This window comes from Chironomus tepperi, unplaced genomic scaffold (assembly GCF_022539635.2).
Source record: "Chironomus tepperi strain 1889 unplaced genomic scaffold, CSIRO-AGI_Ctep_v1 contig_73, whole genome shotgun sequence".
Classification (NCBI taxonomy): Eukaryota; Metazoa; Arthropoda; class Insecta; order Diptera; family Chironomidae; genus Chironomus; species Chironomus tepperi.
The window spans coordinates 1,015,397-1,042,816 of record NW_027226195.1 but is presented as its reverse complement, the minus strand read 5'-3'; the positions used below and the strand labels follow the sequence as shown (position 1 = coordinate 1,042,816).

The 27,420-nt window shown below is 32.5% G+C and overlaps 1 protein-coding gene across 18 annotated transcripts in view; it reads right to left on the bottom strand.

Annotated features, from left to right (window-relative positions):
* Window positions 1-27,420, bottom strand: part of shep (alan shepard) — a 178,624-nt gene that overhangs the window by 71,124 nt on the left and 80,080 nt on the right. For 17 of the 18 annotated variants that reach the window (XM_070653880.1, XM_070653874.1, XM_070653868.1 and 14 more), the window contains one exon: window positions 11,219-11,455. In XM_070653880.1, the coding sequence (XP_070509981.1) occupies window positions 11,219-11,455 (237 nt within the window). Of the gene's footprint in view, window positions 1-930; window positions 1,119-11,218; window positions 11,456-27,420 lie in introns of those variants that run through there. The other variant, XM_070653882.1, reaches the window with a different exon arrangement.

Below are 27,420 nucleotides of genomic sequence, written 5' to 3'. Positions count from 1 at the left end.
TAATGCAGGCTTAGAGCTGTATTTGCTGTCTTTTTTCTGTCAGTATGCTTTCCAGGCTGTCACACATCCGCTTTTAGGTACCTTAGCGATCTACCTAAATAGAGCTGTCTGCAAACGTTCTCCAAACCCGGCAATGGGTCTTTAGTGCGCCATAGCAAAAAAAAAGTTCATAATCATAAAAGCATGCTCTTTGCCTTTTTAGTACACCCTCAATATGACACAAAATGGACAATTCTAGATAAAATATGCAACCCTAATATCCGATCGACCCCACAAGCATTGAAACATTTTTTTATACCCTGTCGAATATTTTACTGGAGATTCTTTTTTTGGATATAAAATAAATAAATTTTCCAGATGTTGTGTTATTTTTGGCATGTTGCAAATGCTTCTACACATATTTCTTCTTCGTGACTCAATTTTTTTTTATAACTGCGTGAAGTGAGTTTTTCCGCTCATTTCCTCAAATTTGACACTTGTCATAATTTCAGCAACTGCTCATAATAAAATGATTATTCAATCTAATGATAAACAAATAATTCATTTGGATATGCTGCTGACTTGTGCCTGGCAGTCAAAAAATTAAAAATGGTCAAATTGATTGAATGAATTTGATGCCGGTTCCTCTCAATAATTGATGGCATAAATTGTGCTGAGTATTTTATAATAAAAATATACAGCATAGAAGAATGGAAAGCAATAAAGAACAGCACAAGAAAATAAGAAAATGATTGTGATAGTAAATCATATTTTGATTGATAATAAAAAATATGGGTGAGGAAGTGAGGCATAGCCAACAACAACAAAAAAAATTAAATATGTCTATAGACGAGAGAATTTATCATGTGTGATGGAAAGGCTGCAAAAATGTTTGATTGATAAAATGGAACTCCATAAAAAAATAGCGATAAAAAATGTAAAATTTCATACCATATGGTAGAACATCAAGTCAGTGTAACAACTCATTTTCCCTCGATTCTCGCATTTTTCACCGACTTTTTTCACTACAAATTATCACAAAATAATTTCACTTCCGATAACAGTCAACAAGCTTTTTATTTAAGTTCAATTAAATATTAATTATTTTAAATAATATTTTCTATATATATACACAGCAGCGCACGCACAATGTCCGATGCCGAATGTAAATAGGAAGGAAGTGTGTCTCACAGAAGGAAAAAAAAATCGAGTAGATATATATGAATGAATGGATACAGGAGAGGAAATTCTTCACACTCAGTAAAGTTTGAAAATGAATGAGTTTTGGTGAGTAAGGAAGAAGTTATGAACAGAAAAAAAAATGATATAAATTTCTGCTTGACTTAATCGTGGTTGGAACTGCAAACAACACAACAGTCTAATAACGACTACAATGACATTGATAATATGAATCGTCGTTGTACAACAATCATTTCGCATATCGTCGTCTTCTTCGTATCCACATTCTCTCTCTCTCCCCTCATAGCAATGGATGTCGTTGTGTGAGCTATAAGCTTGCATTTGAAATTGCCATATTGCTTTATACTCTCGATAAGTGCTAATGTGACTGATATTGACATTTTGATGATATGGAATTTTAAGTCATTTTTTGGATATAGTTTTGTTAATTTTCAAGTCATTGAGACTTAGTAGACTGTAAAGAAGTTGGTGTTTAATCAAAATTGACTCAACATCCACCAAAACTTCAAAAAAAATGTTTCTATAAAATGAAGAAAAATTGATAATAAACATTTATTTTTATTGTCATTGCCAGTCTCGCGCGATTTAGCAACATTATTTCTCTCTTTCCCTACAATTTCACATTTTTTCCATCCATCCACACTGAAATTTCATCTCTCAACGTTCCTATGTGTGCGGGGCGTAAAAGAAAAAGCGCACGCGTTAAAGTCTCTTCTTTTTTTATATTTACTTTCCTTACTGTTGTTTAAGTTTCGTGCGGAACACAAAAAAAAATATATAAATGATAGAAAAAAATGAGACTTTTGCATTCACACATTCAAATAAATTCACTGCTCCTTTTTGATTCTTATTTTTTTTCTCCCTCGACATAGATATTGGAATTGTCAAGACATTTGTGCCTAACTTCCTCATCTTATTTCTATGTCACAAAAAAAGGGGAGCATGGATTCTTTAATTTAGAAAGACGACATGACATGAAAGCATGCATTTATATTATTTATGTGTGTGTGTTAGTGATACTGTGAGACGGAAGAGACTACTAAGTATGTAATTCGCAACATCAAAAGAGGATTCTTTTCGTTCACAATAAATTCCAAAATTATTGTGCTTTTAAAATCCTTTTTATATTCATTTTATGAAGGAACGTGAATGAAATTCTTTCCAAAAATTCTTCTACTGCTTCTTATTATTGTAGCATGCATGGAAGACTATTGTCAGGCATTAGATGCAGTTTAAAGTTTAAGGAACAATGTTTAATGGGATTTTCTCTTCTGGCTTTGGTGGATGAAGGAACTGAACAGTTACATTACTAAATACATTGAGCCATATGGAATTGAGTATAAATACAGAAGAGTAGTAGCGTGTGTGTAGCATATGGATAGGATATTTATTGTGGCATGTTCCTTTCAAATCCCACTTTACATTCCATATTGCATTCATGTTAGCGTCTTTGTTACTTGATCCTTTTCCTCCATTCTTATTATTTGTAAGGAAAATTTTGATTCATTACTCATTTAATGGATTTTCCTATGCTCATCTCCAATTCCATATGCTACATCCACCACCAAAAAATAATAGATTCCATATTAAGCCACAAGAATTTCTTTCATTTTAAATATTTTTTTGGATCAATAAAAAGTCACTTGACATTGAAAAAGGAACTTTCTGCATTACACAGTCAATGATGAAAGTCGCGACGACAAAATTTTGTATATGCTGAAAATGGAATTACGTTTACGATTTAATGATCATCATCAGATATTGATTTTACATCAACGCATGTTTTTGCGATTGCTGTGTAAGTATGTCATTAGTAGACGAAAGCTGGTGACATGGCAAAATATGATGGCGTATTGAATGACCAAGAAAGCTGTTTATGATGGCGGTGATGAAGCTTTTTTGGGTTAAATAGAGTTTCTGGCAATGTTTGGAATTTGGAAATTGTTTGACATGAATTTGCAAGATTTCCTCCAATATCTACTGCTTAAGGATTCAAGGAACAAGCTTGCATCATTTTAACATCAATAAAAAGTTCATCCACCCACAAAACAAAGAAAATTGAAATAAATTCCTCAAAAATCGTCCAATTTAAAGAGCGCCAAAGGAGAACAAAGACGTTTCCATACAGAACAGCAATAATGAAACGTTAATTGATATGCTTTGTGCTGTTCACTTTTTTTGAAGTGCTTGGAGTGAGAAATTTAATGAAATTGTTGTGTAGTTTTTAATTATCAATTAAGGTTTTACATTTCAATTAAATTCTTCTGTATTTACGAATACTTTATGCTGTTTATTGCTGTATACTTCTTGGACTAGATATATATTTGAGTCCATAATTCTTATTTTACTTTAAATTCCTTTTCATTCACATAGTAATATTTTTTTGCAGTCATTTTAATTGTCTTTGCTTCCTCTATTCTATACTTCTTATTTTACAAACTATTTCTAGTGCCACTGATGCTCGTATATCTTTAGACTAATAAGAAAAATTGTATTTAATGCGATTGCATTCGAGAATGGGGTGAAATGTGCAGCTGTAAATTAAAGCAACCACCAAATGAGATTTATTCTTGCCTGTTCATCTCCATCCGTGCTTATTTCCGTGTGCCTCAAACTACCACCAAATGATTCTATTGTAAATAAATGTATGGAATTGGAAGTGGTGCATGTCGCACATTCAGAACTTAAGACTTTAGTAATTAACGTTCTTAAGTGCAATGCCATTGGCACAAATTACATTCTGTGGCTTCTTATTCTTCCTTACTTCTTCTTCTTTTTCTATTTTATTATGTCTTAGATAAGAACCGAGAAAGATATAAGCGAATGCACATCCATAAATTACATCAAATGCCATGCCATGCCTAATATTTTCTACAAGAACTTATAAATTGCATATCGAAATAGGAATTGGATGGAAAATTATTGCGGAATTGCATGAAGATGCACTGAAGAAAGGAAATTAATGAATTATAAGCAGTTCTTCTTTCAGCTCATCACTTATTCACTTGCATTACACACTTTATAGCTCTACACGCACAGACATAAATTTACTTCCATTTCCTCTTGCATTTTTATGTAAAATTGCATTTACTGACATGAATTATTAGGGATTTTATTGATTTCATGTTAAGTAGCACATGATTTACTAGCAAATCAGTTGAAAAATTCCACATTTCATCAACCCAAAATTGAATGTGTTATAATCTGCAGGCATTAAGAACTGACAATAATGGCATTAATATTCAATTAAACTTGTACAAATTATGAAAATTTCGAATGAAAAATTTTGTTTAATTAATTTGTGAAAAATCCTTTGTAAGCTCTTTTTGTGCTTTTGACATGATTCATATTGGCAATGCCTCTAAACATTTGAAAATTGATGGAAAATTGAGATTTATTTCTGTGCCTTACAATTTAATATGATATTGACTGATGTGTGTGTGGGTGGAATTGACTAAATTCTCAATAAATGAAGTCAGCCTTACATCAACATCTAGCACATAACAACAACTTCCATAATCATCATAATTCCACATTAAATGATTGTCAACACAATTTTTTTGGTGGAAAACACAACACGGAATGAAAAAAAAAGTGTGAAGCACTTCCTTTCTTTTTTATTTTCCTCTTGGGCATCTTTCCATTCATAAAGAACATGCTTATTGTGTCGCGTTTACATTCCCGTCCTTTTCATGTTTTGTTGACTGAATACTTTTGTGGAATTTCAATTAAAAGCTTTAAATGTCAACAATTGTGCATGACATGTCATGAATATCCTTTGTGACTTCATTTTATAGTCTCTAAAAAGTAGCCAAGACACTTGAAAATTATCTTATAAAAAATTTCTCATTTTTAATGGCTTCAATGGGCCATAAACATTATCTCCTACTTCTTTTGATGTAACCAACAATTTTCATTTCATTAATGTTGATGCACAGAGTAAAAAAGGAAGGAAAATGAAAAGTTTTGTAAAATTTTCCGACCAAAAAACTTTTTTCCCCCTTTTTATCGCACTCACTAGCTGACTATCATTCTCATCTTTATTTTACTGTAATTAAGCATCATGTAATGGCACGAGCAAGAAGGGTATGAGGTTGTGGCTGACTACGTATTTATAAATATTTTCTATTTACATAAGCCAATGAGAGAAATAGACAGTCAACAGTCACAAAAAAAGGTTTCATTGCTACGTAAATAATAATTATGCCTTAAAAAACAAAACTTTGATAAGGAAGAAAAATTGTTTGAGGCTCAGCATCGTAATTTGAGGACTGCTTTATGTTTCTGTTCGTCCTCTTATTGTTACTTTTATGGCTGTATGACTGTATGTGAATGAACGGATGATGATGGAAAATAATGAGAAGGAAAAAACAAGGCACAGACACGAGCTGGGCAGCACAAAAAAGTTGATATTTTAATTTTGTAATTTTTATGATAATAAAATGTGAGTTTGAGGGGCTGAATTTGAGTTTGGAGGGGCTGTAGCGCATTTTTGGACATTAATTCTGATAAATTGGATTTAAAGCTCAAGATCGAGCAGACAAGAGCTCTTCATACCAAATTCGAGTCAACTTCAAGTTCCGCAACAGACAAAATGACAAACAACCTCAACTCTAGCCACAGGAAACAAGTCAGGATGAAAATATTTTCACTGGTCGTTATCAAAGCAATGAAAAATTAAGGAACAGAAATAAAAATGTGAAAATTACTACGCAGACTTCCTTGATTCATTAAATAATTAAAAGAAAATGATTTCTTATTTTTGTGCATCGCGGCATGAAAGTTTTTCATGTTGCTTGCTGCTGTGGATGCTGTTCTGCCTTACATTCTTATTTAATGTGCATGATGATGATAAGAAAATTTCTTTAGATGTAAAATTGCATAATTTATGCAGCATGTTGGAAACAAAACACACAAAAAAGCCAAAACATGATATGAAGTTACACAAGAGACATCATTTACAGCACAAGAAAGCAATTTTTGCATCCCATTCCCAATTTTGTTCCTTCTTATTCTTGTTTTTATCATTCACAATTTTTTTATCATCCATTACATTACAATAACACAATAATAAATGGAAAATGAAACGAATGTAAGTGGATGGATGGAATTGAAGTGAAAAAAGGAAGCAAGCACGAGATGGAGATGAAGTTTAAAGCAAAAAGGATTACTATAATATCAAAATACGATGAATCTTTATTGTTTCGGAGCTCATGAAACAATTTTCACAAAATGCTGCTGTTCAGCTTCTGTTTCTGCTACTGCTTCTCCTCCTCACTTTTATTCCATTTTCTTTCATCATGTTCTTCTTGCTTCTCATCTTACATACAATTTAATGCTGTACATACATAAGACAATGTTGAACATTTTTTGTATGAAGCGATGCTAATATTCGGAATAGCTTTGCCGTTCAGCACAATCGCTCACATATGGAACACAATTTTTAAAATGATGTCCATAACTTTATTTTATGCTACAAGGAATTCGATGCTTAACATCGATAAAACTTTTTCAAAATTTTAAAACATTTTCGGATTTAAATGGAATTTTTAGTGCTTAGAAATTGAAGTTATTTGATGATTTTGGCATGAGTTTTGAGGAAGTAACAGCTTGAATGTACAAAAATAGCGGAAAATGATCCAATTTAATTTTAATTCTGATAAAAATCCATAAAAACTATCAAAATTCTGTTGAATCCTTCATTTCACTTCCACATCCCATTCCATATTCATGCTACATCAAAGCAGCAAAGTCACATGATTTCATTAATCGAAAAGCAGCACTTCACATCAATAGGAAATTGTTTTCAATCGTAAATCACATGAAAATGGAAGAAAAATGAGCGAAAATGATAAATTGGAAAAATTTTAGTGACTCATGTATCATTGGAAGTAAGTATGATGACGCAACAGACGCCTACACATGAACTTCAAATATGAGAACTTTTCCATGTAAAAATGCTTGGCAAATGTAAATGCACAGATTCATTGACGTAAGTAATCCGATGGTCTCCAAAAAAATTGGATCCGGAATTGACATTTCTATTTTTAGACCAATTGTAAAGTAAGCCAAAGCTTCATTCAGAAAAATGACTTTTAAATGCTACAAGTCGTTTAAAGCTTTAGACAAGAAAACGTGTTGGGGATGAAGATTAGAGCATTATCTCTTCCACCAACGCACAATGTACAAAGAATCTCAAAAAATAACATTAAAGGATGTAATAACATCCAGTTTTATGGATGCAACCAGGCGTTCCTTATATTTATGTTTGATTCATTCCTTTTCATCATCAGTCGTCGTGTTCATGCATGCAGAAGTAAATCAGCAAGTAAATAAATAACGCATAACGCGGAATGCAAATATAAAAGATAATTTTTATGTTCTTATCATCTCGGTTCCTTCCTTTTTTCGTGCTGTTGTTCATAATTCTTCCTCAAGTCGACTTTGAATTATTTCAGGCATTTGCACTCGAAACATAAACATCAATTTATCATTGAAAGAAAACGTGCATTTTTGCTTCCATTTTTTATGACATGCGGAATATGAGGAACGTCTTAACGTCAACATGTACGGCATTGACATAAAGTTACCTTTCATACCCCAACACTCTACATCTACGACATGCCATTGAGGAGATGTTAAAGAGATGTGTCAAAATAATAAGCTCAACATTTATAGCTTTCTGCTGCCTATACATCGACTATGCCTTGTCGTATTCATATAAGAAGGAAACTTCATTCATTTTATGTGAATTTGTGTCTATAAGGTTGATGCTTTAGGATTTATTGCTCATTTTGCTTTCCATACATTTTTCCCCTTCTTACTGCCATTTTCTCACTTTTCCTTTCTTTTCCTTATTTTCAATAATATAAAAAAGTTGCGTTTACATGTGCGTTGTTTCAATGAAACTGGCATGCTACATTAAGACACACGAATGTAAGGAATTGAAAAAAAATCGATCACAATAATCAGATTTACTTGCTTTCTTTCATCCTTCATTGAGTTTTGTGCGAGTTTTCTTTTTTATTTCTTTTACATCATCAGCAATAGAAAATTGTTATTAAAAGTTATTGACTTGATGTGAGTGACTTAAAGGTTGGATATCGTTTTGTGGTTTTGTACTTTTGAGTGCTTTTTGAGAGAATTTAAAGACTTTTTGGATGTTAGATTGAGGTTTTGGAATAGATAATATAAGTGACTTAAGTATCTTGATCAGAAAAGGAGCATGGACATCAATATGCACACAATATTGAGCATACTCAATTATATTGATTGATTGACACTCATTTAGGTGAGTATGCTCACTGTTTGCTAAGGTATGGAGGATATAGGATGTTAATTTGGTCACAGACAATGAGTATGATAGCATCAAGGTATAATTTGAGTATGCTGACTATCAGCTAGAGCAAAATAAGCTTCTCGGAAGGGAAAAAGGCTCTAAAAATGCAATTTTCAGCATTACGTAGTTAACGAACGTTCCCAAAGTTATTTACTCTACAATCACAGATTCATCATCAGCAGTTAAGTAGCAACAGCAATAATAATTGCTTATTATTCAGTCTCAATCTTCTTCCTACTCAATACAAACAAATGAAGTTCCTCTTCTCAGATTCTTAATCTCCGGCCGGTTAATTTTTCTCCTTCTTCATCCATCCATTCGCCCATTCTCATTGATTACTTTCAACTTCCGTTTCTTCTACTCATTTATGCTGTATTTCTTTTATGTGCCACAATCCACACACAAAAAATAATTTATTCATCAGTAATTAATTGAAATTGATTTGAAAATTGTTCATAATTTGAATCCACAAATGAGCAGAACAGACATTAAGCATCATAAACAATTGAAGATTCATATCCATCAATTGATATGCAATAAAAATGCTTTTTATAGAATCTAAGATTTTTCTCATCGCGATGCACATGACTTGAAATGTTGATGATGACATAAGAACATGACAGAGACACATTTTAATGCCATTGCATTATTGCTTTGCTTCTTTTTACTTGATACTTTATGTGTAAAGTTTCCATTTTTTTTTTGCTGAGATTTCACAAACTTCTTCTTATTGAATTGGATGTTATAAGATAGAATAAGAAAATTTATTTTCGTGTGTATTTGATGAATATCAAGCTGTTAGTTCTTTATCACTTTTCTTTTATACAAAATTTTGACTTATATTGTTTTCCTCACACATGAAGTTTTGAGCTCACATAAAAAAAAAGACGAGCAATAAAAGTTATAACTTATAAGTGTATGTAAGAGTAGATGGGAATATATGTATATTTATTGAAGATAGGAAGCGATGTATCAATCATGATTGAGAGCACATATCTCATGTATTTATATAAGGGAATGGGAGGAAGAAGAAGAAAAATGAAATGAATATGAAATCAGAAGGCAAAGAAGAAAGCAATTGGAAGTAATGAAAGAACACGGCAGTGAAAACAAAGGAAGTGGAATTTTTGGAAGTATTTAGAGGTTAAGCGCATTTTTTGGGGTAATATCACCCTGAATGGACAAAAATACGTCCACTCGATCATTTTAAACGCCTAAAAGGCATACTTGAGTCAGTTACTGACTAACTGTAGCCATTTTCTTAGGTGGAGCTTAGGCAACAAGGCCATTATTTGTTTTTTTGTACAAATGACTTCGGAAATGGTCGGCAGAAAACATTACCATTTCTAGCCTAATTGTAGGGCTGCTACCTTTCAGAAAAGGTGCTTTGAATAGGCTTTTACCCTTTATCGTACTTATCTCGGCACATAGCTCATTCAGTTGCCAGCAATGTATTAAGCGGTAATAGAAGGAGCCACAAGAATGTATACACTTGACATTTGGTCAATAGAGACAATAGCTAAGATTTATCCAACAATATACACGATAACCTGGTGTCTGATGCTCTGCCGTCTTTCTCATGGCCTCTCATTATGCCCAATAGAACAACTACTCAAATCTATACTAATTTGGGGCGCAACCTATGGACGAGGTCATCGGCAAAAGCTGGTAATTTGCGGGAAGGGTCCTCAGTGAAAGTTAGCAATTTGCGGAAGAGCAATCGACGTTAAGGGAGACTGATAACCGCCAAAACCCGGCTTTTACCAACACTGATTCCCAAACTGCCTCCAATCATTCCCAATTCTCCTCGAAAAACCAATAACCTCTCATCAAAATAAAACAGGAACATGAAAGAAAGTACAGCAACAACAAAAAAAGTCATCGATAACATACAAAAAAACAGTTCACAAATGATTGCCATGAGAGATTGTTTCCTGCAACAAACAATATTTTTATTCCATTCATCCGTGATACATTTATGGCATCTCGTATATTATTCCTCGATATGTAATCTCATAAAACTTTAGAAGGAAAAAAAGAAGAAAATGACAATCAAATTACGATGTGCTTCAAAAATAGGAGAGTATGATGATGATAATATCTCAAAAAAATATGTAAGGAGATATAATTTTGGATATGTCGTGACATAACATGAGTGATTTTTGTGTTTTGGCAATAAGACAAGATTTTGGAACTGAGGCAGAAAAATGTTATCAATTTATTTCTTGATCCGCCTGCAAATCTCATTTTCTTCTTTATCTTTATCGATGACATCGAACATAAGAAACTTGTTCTTAATATACAGACAGACGAAATCTGTGAAAGTTCCCAATGTTTTCACTTTTTACATGTTTATTGACAAATAAGATAAATGAAAATTGAAAAATATGGACGACAAGTGCCATTTGTGACTGATTTTTTTTCTACATCCACTCATGGACAAAACATGAAGACATTGTATGAAGTCAATGTAATGACAATTGTTGTGATGTGTGCATTCAAGTTCTATACCATGAAATCCTTCATTATTGCCCTTGATGCAGTAAATAAGTAAGGAACATGAGCATCAGAATTCAATTTAAATCCAGCCAGAGATTAATCAATGATGGATGATTTGGGATTATTTCAAATTCTTATTGACTGTCGCATTAGCAACAGCACTGACTGCCTCAAAAAATTCAAATAAAATTTGGTACTCACAGTTGCTGTCGTATGCTGTGTGGTTGTATATGCATAAGCCGGTTGTGCTAATGGTGTAGTGTATCTGTAAGCTTGCTGTGCCGGTGCGTAGCTTGGTGCCCAACTAGCACCTCGATATTGAGCGCCTGTAATTGCACCTGCTGGACTTGTCATAGTTGGACCGCTTGGTCTTTGTTGAGTCCCCTTTAATTGAGGGGGAGCTCCACTAGGATAACTGTTACGAGGTCCTGAATTGCCCTGTAAATAGATAATAAGGATATAAAAATTCATTAGTTCCAAAACTTTTTTTATGATTTCATAAAAATTTAAATTGAAATCTCTGAAAATCTAATTTATGAACTGCACCCTCTCGCTTTTCGGTCGACTGCAATAAAATATGCAGAAGTGAACTTTTTTTGTTGTTGCTGCATCCTCATCATCATCTTCTTATTCCTCAAAAAATATAAAATGTTTTATGCATTTTTTCAGTTTTCATCTCTTCCATATTTATTCTATATAAAATGATTTTGGATGCAGTCAGCAGAGATTAATCAAATTCTTTAACCCGAAAAAAAAGTTTATCCGTTATTTCCATCTATTTATTTTCATATTCAGTGTTGAAGGGAAAGTTTTTAAGGAAGCAAAAGTTCCCTTGCGATTTTTAGTGGAACTAAGGCTTGATATTCCGAAATTATTGAACAAAATTCTCCGAAAATTCAAACTAATATCTTCAAAAATTTCCAAAGATTGCTATGAAAAATCTTCAAAATCACCAAAAATCACACAAAATGTCCACAATGGATCTAAAATCCTTCACAAAAGGAACCAAAAAGAAAGAAAAAATTTAATAACTTTGCAGTCATCCGCACACATTCACATGTCTACTGATAGTAAAATTCCTTAATGCATGCTTAATGCTGCATTCATCCATTAATTCATTCATCTCACATAAGCTGCCCGATAATAATGAAGGAAAGAAATTTTCCTTTATGCTGCTCATTCGAATCTATACACGATTCATCTTGATTCACTAATGACCACGCCTGAAGACTTTGCAGAAGCAGCAAACTTGTGTGATATCTTTTACTCATTCATAAACTTTTTCCATAGCTCACAATTCAGTTCAGAATTCAAAACATGCGAAAGGAAAAAAAGGAACAAAAAAAAAGTTTATCTTTTTTGCTGTTGTCGACCCTTAGCAATTCCTGAACTTAAAAACGGCAACAAAAAAGAAAAAAATTCTTTTTAAAAAAAATCTACAAGAAAGTATTGCGAAATCCTTTTTGTTTGCTTTTTGGATCCACGTAGTCAGGGATGTAGTGTATGTTATGGAAGCATGGATGACACATGCTGTCGTGTGGCAGTCAACTAAAGCTCAAGTAGGTTCCATATCCTTACTTAAATGTGGCTTTAGTGAGAAAACTAGGTTATACATGCCCATACTTCCTAGTTCCATGCCTGCCGTACAAAACAAGCAATTCATCCCCTTCAAAAATAAAACGGAACTAAAAAGTTGTATTGCGGGTCTTTAAGATCATAACAAGAATGTTGCAGCTCTTATTTTATTGCAAGCTTCAATAACATCAGTAGTAAGGGGAAATGTCATCAAATTTACTGCAAATTCTGCCATTATATCCAATGTTTCATATCCATTAAATATGAATATGCTTTATGATGGAAGATTTATGTTCAAAATGCTTTGTCGGCATCAAATAAAATTATTTTTGTATTCCTTGCTATCAGCAATAGCTGCAACCGAGACATGAAGTCTTATTTTTAGACGACATAAAGACAGAGAAAGTACTTTGACTTGTACGACAAAAGGGATGAAAATTTTTCGTGGTATAGGAGATAGCTGGAAAGACCAAGAACTGACGCTTTAATACTATCATAATGTTAACAGACTAAAGGACGTGACAAGAATCGAATTGAATTTCTGTTGTTTTCGACTACTTGGAATGGAACAAGAACATTCACAAGCTATTGATGATGGTGGCTTAACTTGATCGACACTTTCGACATCATCTTATGCATGCATCGGAAAAAGTAAGTATGGCTGGATGCTGTTGCTTGGTAAATAAAAATGGTGAAAGTTAAATACCCAATAAATTACAATGTTTGCATGATAATAAGACTTGGAAGTCAACGGGAACAGAATGACAATGGCTGTAGAAACATGAGAAGAACTTTCCTCAAAATATCCATTAAATGAAAATGATATTCAATGCCTCATTAAAAATTTGATGCCATTTCACGCTCGTCGCATCCCTCGTTCAATATTTCTTACTTCGTGTGTCTAATTAATCATTTTTTGCTGCTTCTACTGCTGCTGATGATATTCTATGTCTGGCAATTTTTCATGCCCTCTTCTCATGTACACAGACTGAGTGCGGTAAACAGTAACAATAATTGAAGACGGAGCAGGAAAAAAAGTAAAATTTTTCAGCAAATATTTATCGATTCTTAATAAGAGCCATTTACTTTCATTAACTTGTGTCTGACTTGATGGACCAAAATGAATTTTATTCAGGATGGAAAATTGGTAATGAGAATGAGAATCAAAAGGCGTAGAATGAACATCATTCAAGATAAATCACACAGTTGCCAATGCCATAAACATTATTAGCATTGTCAATGACCTAAGATCAATTTTCATTATGCGGTGAAATAAATTGAAAGGAAATGAGGAAGTGAATGGAATGGAAAATTTAAGGAGGTGAAGAAGCTTGTGCTGCTCGCTTACATATTTTCATTAAATTAATTGATATTCTCATGTCCATATCTTATCTAAATGCAAGCTATTTTTGGGATTTCATCATCATTATTCCAAATTAATCATGAAACTCCAAGTGTGTGTAGCTTTAATGCTTTATTTGCTGACTGTAATTGTTCATTGTCTAATGAATCTGAAATCACAGTCAGGTGAATAAAAGTGCGTCATGCAATGCTATTAAAGCACATGGAATTGGAATTAATGTAATGTAATTATTGATATTGCTGATTTCTGTTGTTGATCCTTATGGCTACATATAGCATTAAGGGCATGCAGGAAGAGAAGATGATTTGCAAGATTGAGCATATTAAATCCTATCTTGATTGAAATAGAAGCAATTGACCCAAAACACACTTGACCAATCCATGAACTCCCTTCAATAACCTTCCTACTTCCACCCCTGAACCATCCATGACAGGAACTAAATCACCCTTAAATTTATTTAGACTAGTCATGAATCTACAACTTCATAAGTTTATCATCATCATGATCATCATGAATGCCTTGCTATGAACACGAAACTTCATAATTGTGCGTGACAATGACGTCAGTTGATGACTGGAACTAACACAAATACATAAAAAGTATCGTCCATAATGAGTACATAATGTAAATGATTTTGCAGAGATGACATCAGAGGCGTCAAGCAGTGAAATGTAAGACAGTAATGTGAGTGAGACGAAAATTACACATTTAGTGCCGGAGGGTCATAAATATTTATTATCATATCATTTTAAATACATAAATAAAGCGTGAATTTATTGCCAATTTTTTGTGGCTCTTATTCTAGACACTAACTTTTATTGTCATAAATTTTTGATCACTTTCTGTCGCTTCCAATTTCGATTATTTTTCAAGAAATTTAAAGAATGACTTTTTTTACATCCAACAAACACAGTCAGATGTGCTGAAATCAAGCAACAACTGAGACTGAAAAAATTGAATTTCGCGAGACGGAAGTAAACTTCCTGCATAAAAAACTGACGACAATCTGATTGGCAACAGTCATATTAAGTACATTCATTGTAATTTGACATGTTAATTTCTCAGTTTTTGTATGTGTTGCTTCTATTGCTTCTTCTAGTCCATTCAACTTGCTTGTCTGTCTCATTTATGGTCACATATTGTGACTATATGCTTTATGTCTTCTCAAAATGATGAATTTATTCAATTCCACTTCAAGGTTTTGAGTTCCTCAAAAAAGATGGAAAAATTTAAGGAATGAAGAATTTATTGCTGCTGAAAAAAAGGTTGTTTTTGGGGATCTCAATTGAAAAGATATAAAAAATGTACTCAAATAGAGAAGAAAATTGTTGGTAAGTGGATGCGATGTCGGGATGAAAAGGTAAACATTCTCCTTTAATGCTTCTTCAAAAAAATATTTTTTTATCAATCTCATAAATTTTTCTCTTAAAAAGTACGAAGAAGGCAACGAGAAGAAGGAGGAAAATTGATGAAAATTTATGGCATCAGAACTGGAATCGATAATGCTCGTTACGCAACTTTTTACCTATTTTTCTTCTCAGCTTATTCTTGGTAAGTGAAACAAGTTTTGATCGTAAAATTATTTATTGGTGGGCAGAAACAGCTACTAATGCAACAAGGTTCTTGAGATGGATATAGAGGATGAGGCATCATCGATTTTGAATTTTATGAGAATTTTGGTGTGGATTCTTTAAAGAAATCTTTTCATTTTCTGGAGCAAATTGAGTACAGTACCATTCTATGTAATTTACAGTAATTTATTTTGAATGGTGACTTGGTACAGGTACTGAGGAACGGGGGCAGGTTTATCCATTACGAAAAAGCCTCCATGAAGTTCTGCCAACTCTGTTCTAGTCTTTTCCAAGTTAAAATGATCCAAAAAAGTGCTGCTAGGCTACTTTTGCATCTTACCATCAACGCGACAACAGATCAGTGCTCTACCGACTACATTGTGCTGCTTAGCCAACAAAATTCAATGAATTTTCAGATATTTCCAATTTTTTTCACAATTTTACGGATCTATGTTCATCCAACAATGCAAATCAATTTAGAATCCACCAATTAATTGACAATAAGAGTGACTAGTCATCCATATCTTGAATACCGAAGTTAATTCAACATTATCCACAAAATTCTTACTAATTTGTCCCTAATTGACATTTAAAATTACGATTTTCAATTAAAATTTATCAGCATTAACCAAAATACTTGTAGCTGCATCGAATCAATAGCTGAAAAATCTTTAAATTATTAAAAGAATTTCAACACAAATCAGAACTAAGCGACAAGAAAAAAAGTGTCAAATGCATTCGGATTTGAATACTGAAATGAAATAAAAACGACAAAGTAGATGTGATGAGATGTAGCAAGAAGTAAGGTACAAAAGAAAGTGACGAGAAGTTAATCAGATTATGAAAATTTAATTCAATGTGTGTGCACGTCATTCACTGAGCATATTTTGTTGCCGTTCCCCATCCAACAGTCTTCATTTTTACGTCTTTAAATTAAAAAATTTTCTACATTTTTTCCATCCCCTTCCACGACTCAATTTGCATGACATTGTGTTAAGAATGATCTCAATATTTCATTATTTCCTTATCATCATCGTCATTAAGTTCCACTTCTTTTTGCATTGTAATTCATATTTCCCTATATTATTATTTGCCATACGCACCACTTTTAGTCATTCAACTTGACTTCAAACAATGTGAAAATTTGCAATATGGGAATAAGAGCAATAACATCAAGTCATAATAAGAAGGAACAAAATTGATAAAAAAATTATAATTTTAAATTTTTTTCTCACTCACAGAAATAATAACAATTTACATTGTAACAAAAGGAAGTAAGTGATGAAAATTGGGGATGAGAATGTGAAGGAAGAAAGGAAGCAAAAGATGGGAAAATTTGCATGAATTAATACGCTTTGTGGCTTTAAGGATTTTTTTTCATCTTCTTCTTCGTGTTCATCTCGTTAACGAAAACATACTTAAGTCAATTGAGAGAGCAAAAATATTTTCATTGCATTTATTCTTTTTTGTGTGTGCTGAATGTGCTGTGCGCGGAAATCCACAATGCTTTCTCTCTCATCTGCAGACACTGCCTTGTGAAATTTTAATCAAGCAATGAAAGAATTATGGGAAAATATTTTATAATTTTTCTTAGTCTGTGCTTTAAGCTGACAATGTTGTGATGAGATTCTGTGGGATATCTTTGGTGGAAATTTTGAGTCCTTGTGATGATGATACTTAGCATATTATGAGTAATTTCATGAATTTGTGGGGAAAATCTTGAATGTTTTGTAGTAAATTAACTAAATTGCATAGACAGATAAGGACGCCCAAAAGGTTTTCCAGATTCCACACTTAAACCAAAATTCCACAAATGCATGTCTAAGTCATCAGTTCGAATCCCAATCAGTCAACAAACTCTAAAAAATCTAATCCCCAACCTAATTATTGCAAATAAAAACTCTTCATATCCGCTATATCAATTTCCATGCAATCATGTGCACATCCACAATTAAATTCTCCAATATCCTCAGGAACTGCTTAGTTCCTCTTCTTCCATTCACATTATAATCATAAAAACAAGATTCTTAAGATGTTATAGATTAAATAGAAGTGCACAGCTTCTAAGAAATGGAATAAAAAGTCATTAAATTTATCGTAAGAGCATCAATCTCAATTACTTTGAAAATATGCAGCATGAGAGCATCTCAGCAACAGCATCTGGCTTATGAGAAGACGATGAGAATGTGATCGACATTGAATGAATTTTTCCACAATTTTATTACTTTTTACAACTTAATTTAACTGCTGTTGCAACTTTGATGCTGTGCTGCTTAATTTAATTTTCGGTTCTTTTTCTTTTATCTTCTTAGTTCTCACAAAAATTGAGACAAAAGTCAAATAATTATTCAAAAGTTTCTGTTTCATGTCATTTGCCATAAATTAAAAATTTACAATTCCGTTTCTTTTATTGCCTTTATCTTGTTATTGTCATCATTTGCATCATTGGAACTGCTTCTTCGTCATTTCTTTTTGTGTCTTGTCGATGAATGAATGAACAAAAAATTGGAATTTAATGACGAAGAATTGAACCTTAAAATGGCAATTTTCATTGAAATTTAAATTTGATTTCGTATTGGAACCGCCAACAGATCAGTTTAGGTTCAATGACCACAAAATGTTTTTTTTTTGCTCCAGAAATGAGCTCAAAATAAAATCTCAAGATTAGTTCCGCAAAATTTTTCGTGTTTCTCTTGTGAAAAAAATAGTTTCATGTCTATCGATTTTTTACTTCCATCTCCACTCCGTCTTGCTTCTTGCTCTTTAAAAGGTAAAAAATTGTATTGGAAAGTATTTCAAATCTTTTATGAATCTTGTCATGGTCGATCTATTTTTAGACGAATTTTACATGCAAGAATTTTAATCTTAGCTGAATATCTTTTGTGTCTGTTGAAATTCTGAAGTCTTTAACAATAGGAACTGATTGACTCAAAACAGTTTCTATTCAAAAAATTAATTGAATTTACAGAAATTCTCAAAATAGAACTGATAATAGCGGAATTTCAATTTTCAGAACTGACAGAATCAGAATTTAAGAATCAACATCAAAAACTCTTTATAAAAACGGAAGTAGAAGTTCTTGCGGCACAAATCAATCAGAATATTTTCATAAAATCTTCAAAAGATAACAGCTGTCAATTAAAATTGTTCAGACCATTCAGCTTCTTCATTTGATTATCTTTGAAATAAATTAAAGATTCTGATTTTTCATTGTCTCTGCATTTTTTCAGCTTTAATTCATTTCCTGCACTTCCATTACCGTTCATGTACTTTATAGCATTTAACACAATCAATCATGCAATTATGACATTTTTTTCTGCTTCCATTTCACTTCACTTCGTTAATATTTATTAAAGTTGTAGAGAATTTTATAGAGTCAGGGGTGTCATGGAGGCATGGGTGACTAGTTAGTTGGATGGGTAACTGTAATGGGTTACTATTTAGTTTTTCTTGGTGTTACTATTCAGATCTTGTAGTTTTGATACTGAAATTAGTGTTTTGAGGTACCTAAGTGCTATAGGAACATCATGTATCAGTCCAGTAGTTATTTTAATGATTCTTAATGTGCAGCGGGTGGATTAGGCTTAAGAAGCTTCGATTTAGAATGAATAATGAGTCTTATAACCTTAATAGTCGCCTTAACCCTAACACTACATGAACCTTAACACATAATGCCTCAAAACTACAATTCTAACTCAATACCAAGCACATACAGCTCTAAAATCAACATCCACACCCAACTCTGATTCAATTAAGTGCCACTAGCAAACAGTAACTACACCAAACTCTATAGACTCTATAAAAATGTCTATAGCTGTATTGTTTCTTTGAAAATCAACACATAAAAAAATTAGAAACGTAACAGAACATAAAGAGAGTTATGAGATGCATTAATTAAGCATTCTTGTGGTAACTGAATATGTGCGAGTACAAATATGAAAGAAGGAAAGGAAGCTTTTTTTGAGCTCTTTCAATTACCAGCAATTGCTCATTCAAATGAAATTAATTCATTCTGTATGTTATGTAATGTTAAAAAACGGAAGAAAGATATCGTTTTGAGTAAATAAATGGCAGAAGTAGTTTGTGAGCTTTAATAGCTTTGTCTTAAACCCATACATCGAAAACATTCCCATTTAGCTTGCTACTTCTGCTCTGCAAATCTCGTCTAATTGTTTTAAAGCAGCTAATTAAATGTGAGTGCAAAAGATTTTCAGTAACACAAGAAGAAGAAGCAGAAGCAGCAGTAGAAATAGAGAAAGAAACAATTGAGAAGGAAATAATGAGCTGTGCTATGCTTTATGCATTATTATACTGCCTGACACACTACAATAGTTACGTAATTTATTTTCATTCTGTGCATTCGGACGAAAATAATTTTTTTTTTCTTTTTTTGCCTTTTTATTCTTTGCTTGCCCTCAAACTCATCTCATCGTCTCGTCTACACTTAAAGTTAATGAAACTAAATGTAATGAATAAAATAAAAATAAAAATCAAAAATTCAGTACAAGAATCACAAAAGAAGGGGAGAAGTTGGAATAAAGCATCAAGAAAGAAAGTATTAAAGCATTAGAAGTCAATGAATTGAGGCAGTCAATGTTGGCAATTAATTTCTTTAACGGTACAAAGCTCTCTTTTGCTCCACCATCCGTCTATACATTTGTGCTTCATCTCATCACACACATTCTCGATTAAAACTTTTTTTTTTTTTATTTTATTTTTCATTCTCTTAACATCTTTTGTTATGTTTATGTTTATGGACTGACTTCATCTCCATACATGTACGCTTCGATGTTGTTGATTAACGGAATGAATAATTTTTTTTTTTATTTTTTTGCTGTTGTTGATGCTTCTTGTTCGACGATTTTGCTTTTCGTACTACTAAAAAAAGTAAGTACGTGCATTTTTGCTCAACTCTTTCTCAACATTTTAATTAGTTTGCAACTTCTGGTGAAAAATAATTGAATGAATAAAATGAAAAAAAAAAAATGAATTAATTTTGCTACTTTTGGGAGGCATTAAGAGGAAAAGAGTTTTATTTGGTCTTGAGCAGTTGCTGAACCCTTGCGGTGAAATTTTGATAAAATTTCAAACGTTTTGTGACAAGTGGTGCCTGATACAGGAGTTTATTCGGATTTGAAGCGAGAAATGAGGACTCAAGTGACCAGAATCTGACATAGAGCTGGATTAAACCAAGCTCGACTTCATGTAACCCTCATGAAATGCTGGATTTGCCAAAATTTAACCTTACGCCAGAATTCATAAAAAACTTCAAAAGCAACTAACTTTAAGGAAGTAGGTTCAAACCCTAACATACTGAATATTCATGAATTATCAAAAATGCTGTAGACTTAGTTTATTAAAGAACTAGAAGTGAAGGGCACATAACAGTCACCTATGCAACGCTATATCACTCAAATGTCAGCAAAACGTCAAAATCTTGTAAAAATCGGCAGCATCAAGACAGCCATTTCATCTCATTCACAACTAAGTAATGAGTTTTGATTCATTTTTCCCCACGATCGTGCCTCTTGAATTAGTAAACAATTGTAGACTTTACAGACATTTTGTGAATAATTCTCAGAAGACTCAGTAATTGAGTGACATATACAATAATATTAACGTGACACTAAATTGACAATAACTACAACAATTTCCTCATAAAATTCCACTTATCTCAACGAAAAATATTTCAAAAATCTGAAACAACATTCCATAACAAGCTTGGGACATTTAATCCCAAACGAAAGAATTTCAACCGGTCATAAGTCATTTCATTTTGCATGGGATATTAACAAGCTTCATTTCATGTCCATAATTATTATTAACTTTAAAAGCTTGTCATTTCCTTTATGAACTTGAAATCAGTAATCACCTCATACACATCGTTTACGTGCGGAAAATATATAAGCCCATAGATAGACACAGGGTAATAAAGCACTATCAATTAATTATAGTCTTCATAATGTGTCTGTAATGAACAACTACCCGCAATTAAAATTTCAAATAAAGTTAAAAAGCAAAACAAACAAACACAAAATGCTCTCAATTCTGTTTTTTTCATTTCGAGGTTACGCACATAAATAAGAAATGCGAGAAATGTGTATGAATGAGCGCTCATAAAAAAGCCGGTGCTGGAATGCGTGTGGTTCGTTCGTTAACCTTGCACTTGTTCCATCACACGCTCGCTCGGTTATTTTTTTTATTCTTCTTTCTCTTCTCTTTTTTAGCTTTTTTATACTTTTTTTTCTGCTGGTTCTCATTCTACACACACCGTAATTTACTTTACTCACAATTTGAATTTTCTCTCTAGGAAAAAAAAGTTTTTTTTTTATTTTTTTGAAAAATTTACAACGTCAGACACATCAACAGCAATAATCAGGCTGAAAGTTTTATTTTTAAATGCGAGATTCGTGTAGCAAATGTGATGAAAATGGTTAATTTGTTAGGCTGTCTAGTCTGATATATTTTATTCTGTTATAAATCATGATTTTTGGGAGGTTTGGGAATGTCTGAATGATTTGATCCGGGCTTTGCTATGTTTTATTTTTGAATTCTATTGTTTTTGATGTGAAAATGCTGATAAAAAGTGATTTATTTGATGAAAAACTTTTTGAAGTGAGGAGGAACACGTGACTTTGAAAAATGTATTTAGTTTGAATTTTAAAAAACCGTTAAATTTTGTGAATCTCTAAAATTCACCTTAAAATGATAAAATATAACAAATTATCAATAAATGTCATCACAATCGCCATTTACGATAATAAAATTATTCTATCAATAAATAATCCACAAAAGTGCGCCTATATCACCCACAATTGAAATAATTTATGGACTCATTTTTCATCATATATGCGAAACAAATACACACACGCAATGATCATTTTGCGGATTTGTAAATGGAAAAGAACCGTTTAACAAAATTATTTTGATTGCACCATAAACGCTTTTTCCTTTTTACTTCTTTGACTCTTTTAGCATTCTTTGCCTGTCTCTCACTCGCTATATCGTGTACACATATGGATATGAACATTCGCACATAGTTGAAAAAAATGGAAATTGAGTTTGAACAAAAATATATAAAAAAGAGTTTCAATTGCTATTGTCGATTGAGGAAATTGAGGAAATGACGTCGATAACTTTTTTTTTATTTAATTCGCATAGTTCGCAAAATATTAAAAATTCGATGTACGTAAATACAATACCAATATGCAAATTTAGCAATATATGCGCACATAATATATTTATGACGATATGTTATCAATGAAATAAGAAAAAACAGTTGAATTGGAGCTGAATGCAAACATCTCTCGAGATTTTCGTATTTGAAGACTGTCATGTCGATTTATTCTGCACATGATATTTGAATCGAGAAGATTTTTTCCTCATTTGACGTCAAGTAAATTAAGAAGAAAACGAAGCATCATCATTGGGGTCGTTTGTGCATGATGTGTGCTGGAAATTCCCATTCTAGGACATTTACCCTCAATAGTATGAATCATACAAATCCTCAAATCACCATCCATCCCCTCTAAACCCCATACATCACTCATACACAATCCCATACTGAAATTCAATATTTTTATCAATATCGTCATCATTATAACAAGCAAGCAAATCTCTTTTATTTGCAAGTACGAGAGATGAAGTAATTACATCTCGTCGATTTCTTCGCATAAATATCAAATGTCATGTGAATCACTCCAACAGACTTCATTTCATGATTTTTCTTTATTTACTTTGTTACTTATAAAGTCTTAGAAATAAAATTCATTTTTTCAATGGAAATGAGCAGTTGCGAATCGATTTTTGCTACTATATATTGATTTTATGCATTGCTCAAGTGCCTTTAATGAACGGATGAATCGATAGAAAATAAACAGACTAATGACTGTAAATGAGTCAGTTGGAATTGCAATTTTTTTTAGTGTTATTGAGATGAAAATTGAGATGGAAGTCATGTCTTAATTAGTTGAGGTTATTTAACGGATGTTAGACATTTGTCCGCCATTTTGGATTTATTTTTCTCACTTCGAAAAGTATTTTTGAGATATCTTGTGGTTTTGGATGTTTATACCATAAAAACTATTGCCAAACTGTTCTATCCGATGGCAAAAACTGTCCTCAAAACTTTAAAGTACAGAAATTTCAATCCATCAGCAGAAAAACTTTTTTACTATCTATTCTAACCTAAAAATTCCATTTTATGACCAACCATAAAAATATTGAATCTGAAAGTCATCACGAATCAGTCATAAAATTGCATCACAATGCATTCCAAGCCACTAAAATTCTTTCATCCGTAGTCACATGAAACATTCCTTACAGCACTTCACATAGCAACGAATAGAAGCATTAGAAATGAAATTGCAAGTTGAGAAGCGCAATGCAAAATGTCGTGAGAATCAAACTTTCTAATTTTAGAAATAAGTTAAACGCCGCTGCTCTCACGTCACTCATTTTACCGGAATTTCATAATCATTTTCATTGCCATATTTTGCGGCTTTCTTTCTCACTTACTTATTTATATTCATGAAATGGTAATAAAGCAAAACCACACGTTAAAAATAAAAAAACAGACAAAACAGAGAATGGGAAAAGGTTTATCGACCATCATTAAGCTTAATTGACTCATTAAACAGTTTAAAAGTTCGGAATATGATAACAGAAAACGTTCTTTAAGTATTTCATTTACACAAGATGTTAAATTTGCTTGATTTTGAGCTGTTTAATTAAGAAGGTGGGAATGAAGATGGTTTATGATGCTATGGAGGTTCATTTGAGTGTCGGGGATCGTGTTTGGTGTGTTAGATCATTCTCTATGGCTCAATAATCATGAACAGTCATTTGGTAACAACCATCGAAATTCGTTTATTAAGAAACATGCTTTAAAATGCCAAAATTCAGTGAATTTCCATTGCAGGCTTAAATTTCAAACTTCAAACAGCACGAAAGAACTTAAAAAATTCCATATAAATTGGATGGGATTCCCTCAAACCTGTCGGCAAACACTTTTAAATTCCAATTAATTCAGAACAAGCATAAAATTTTTGCAAGGTTTCTGATTTATTTGTTCTTAATCTCTTCTGTCTGTTCTTCTTATTATTCCCTTTCATGTTCCCTGTGTGTGCTTTTTTTGTTGATATTGCTGGGTTTTTTAATATTTTTTTCCAATTTCTTGGTATCAACCTGCCACAACAAAATTGAAAAAATAAATGCTTACGTGCGTGTGTGTATGAGTAAACATATCGCAAAATAAAGCAAAAAAGAATATTGAAACAACAAATTGGAATGGAATTCAGCTCAGTTGACACACTTTCGCATATCATTCCATCTTTTTTCGCTGTTATTGTTCTTCTCATTCACATTTTTTACTCACTTAACGTGCATGCACAATAAATAATAAAGAATATTTTAGCATACATCATGTGGTGTTCTTAGGAACAAAAAATTCAAATTCGATATCAGATTGCCGGTATGCAGCAATATCCCATAATATTTATATTGTGACTTCGATGAAAATAATATTAAGAAAATCCAGACAGTCGCAAAACATTCTTCGGGTATCAAAGGAACAGGAATGTGAGAAATTTTGCTTCTGCGAGTTGCAAACAGACACACTGACAGACATGGAAGTTGTAGGAAAATTTTTATTGCTTTTTTAATGATGGAAAATTGATTTCCTTGGATATTTGAGGATTAATGCTTGAAACAGCAAAGGATATGAATGCGTCCTTCAGCCTCACACTCACATGCACCTACTCTACCTCCTTTTTGTGTATTCAGGCTATGTCGTACCGTCCAATCGGTGCGGAGATGGTTAATTGTGAGTGTAAGGTCTGGTGAACCCATCCTTGTTAAACAATCAATATCCACAAAATCTAAAGTTCTCTCCTCGCAGCAACGGACCCACGTGCACCCCAGCCAGGGAAGTAAATAGCAATAATCCTTAAATCACTACAAACTTCCTCCAAAATCACCTAAAATCATTTCCCATCAACCAAATGTGATCCACTTCCATCTCCAAATAATGTAACATTATCAGTTCCATCCAGCACAAAAAAAACTCATAAACAAACACACAGATGTAGAGATTGAGATTCATGAGATATGTCAATTTCACGTGAATGGATTTTCGACTGACATTAAGATGAGAGAAAAGAGGAGGAACTGAAAGCATAGTCGTGAATTTAATGCCAATTCTCATGTAGTCGGAACAAAAAACAAACATGCGATGCGACACATTTTGTCATGTTCGACTCAGATACTGAGTGAGAGTATCAGTGGAAAATTGTGCGTGCATCAAATCAACAGAAGCTATCGCACTTTTTGTGTGTGCTTGTGTCTTATTCTGGCGTGTATGAAAAATTGATTATGTGACAAAAAAATCTATCTTTTGTTTCCCCTTTTTTCCTTGTTTTTCCTTCTTTCACCTTCCATGAACTTCAAAGTTTCTCGATTCCGCCAACTTCATTGAATTACAGAAAAATATATTATGTAAGAAAAGGAAGGGAAATGAAGTCAAAAACATGGCAAAAGACATTTCTAGGAATTTAATTCTGTTATTTTATCGTCACGCAAATGCGACAGTCATGAAGATGGAAATTTATTTTTCCTTAAATTTTCAGAATTTTCACAAAATTCAAAGAAGTAAAAAGATGCTTAAAAATCTAATTTATAGCCATCTTCTCCCTTTTCAGTTCCATTTGTTTCTAAAGAGAAATTAATGAAAAAGTTGACAAAAATGGATTTTCAAGTACACAGCCTTAAAATCAGCGACAACATCTCATTATGATTAAATATTAATAGCACATAATTGAATTTAAATTTGTTGAGCATTTATACAACAAATTGCTGCTCATAAATAAATTAGAAATGGCCAATATGTGTGAAAATTTCAATTTCATGCTCATACAAATTAATAATTCAGCTTCAAATTGGTGCTTCAAGATGTTTATGGAGGAACAAGAAGTTTTTTGAATAGAATAAAAAGATTTCAATTTCTATTGTCAATTAATCATGGATGCAGATTGAGTTTAAGTGACTTTTGAGTGGTATTTTGATGATTGTGGATGTATTGAGCTGAGTTGGACGTCATGTGACTGAAAAACCATGTTTTCGACTTTCATAGCTACATATTTGACTGAGTATACCCTAAAAATCAATGATTATGCTAGGTGCATCCCTGGGTCATGCATACATAGCGCTTAGCTGCCTGATTCACACAACAACACAAACCCAAATAAGTTCAAGCACCCCAAACCCAAGAACTGCCAAAAACAATCCCAAAACCCACTCAAATCTAAAAGAAACCAGCACAAAAGAGTTCTAAACTCTATCCACAATAAAAAAAAGAAAGTATCAATATCAATAACCCACAGGCACTCAATTGCCGAACAATTCAATAAAGAAGAAAAACTTTTATCTCAATTCATGTCTTCATCTCCTTTTTAGTTCCAATGATAAGAAAATCAAACACAAAAAAGGAGCAAATTTGTTAGGGAGCGAGGTATATGAAAGGAAGAAAACCAATTAAGCATCAAAATGTCTCATGAATACATCAAATATAAATGAATAGATTGACAATTTATCACTGCCTGAAGTCATCATAAATTTGATATTTCAGTGACTTTTTTGTGGATGGAAATTCTCACTTTTGGCAATAAAAAAATCATTTCCTGTGTCATGTCCAACTCTCAATTCGCATTCATTCACTCGGTTATGCTCGAGGTTTTATAGATTCAAATAGTCAGTCAGATAATGATGATGACACATTCAGTATGTGAGCATGTGAGATCATCAGACACTCTGACGACAAAATAAATTTTCATATTTTTCATTTCAGCTCTGTCGTCTTACAAAGTTGCTTTTTATGCCAAGCATCTACTCGTGTTGTG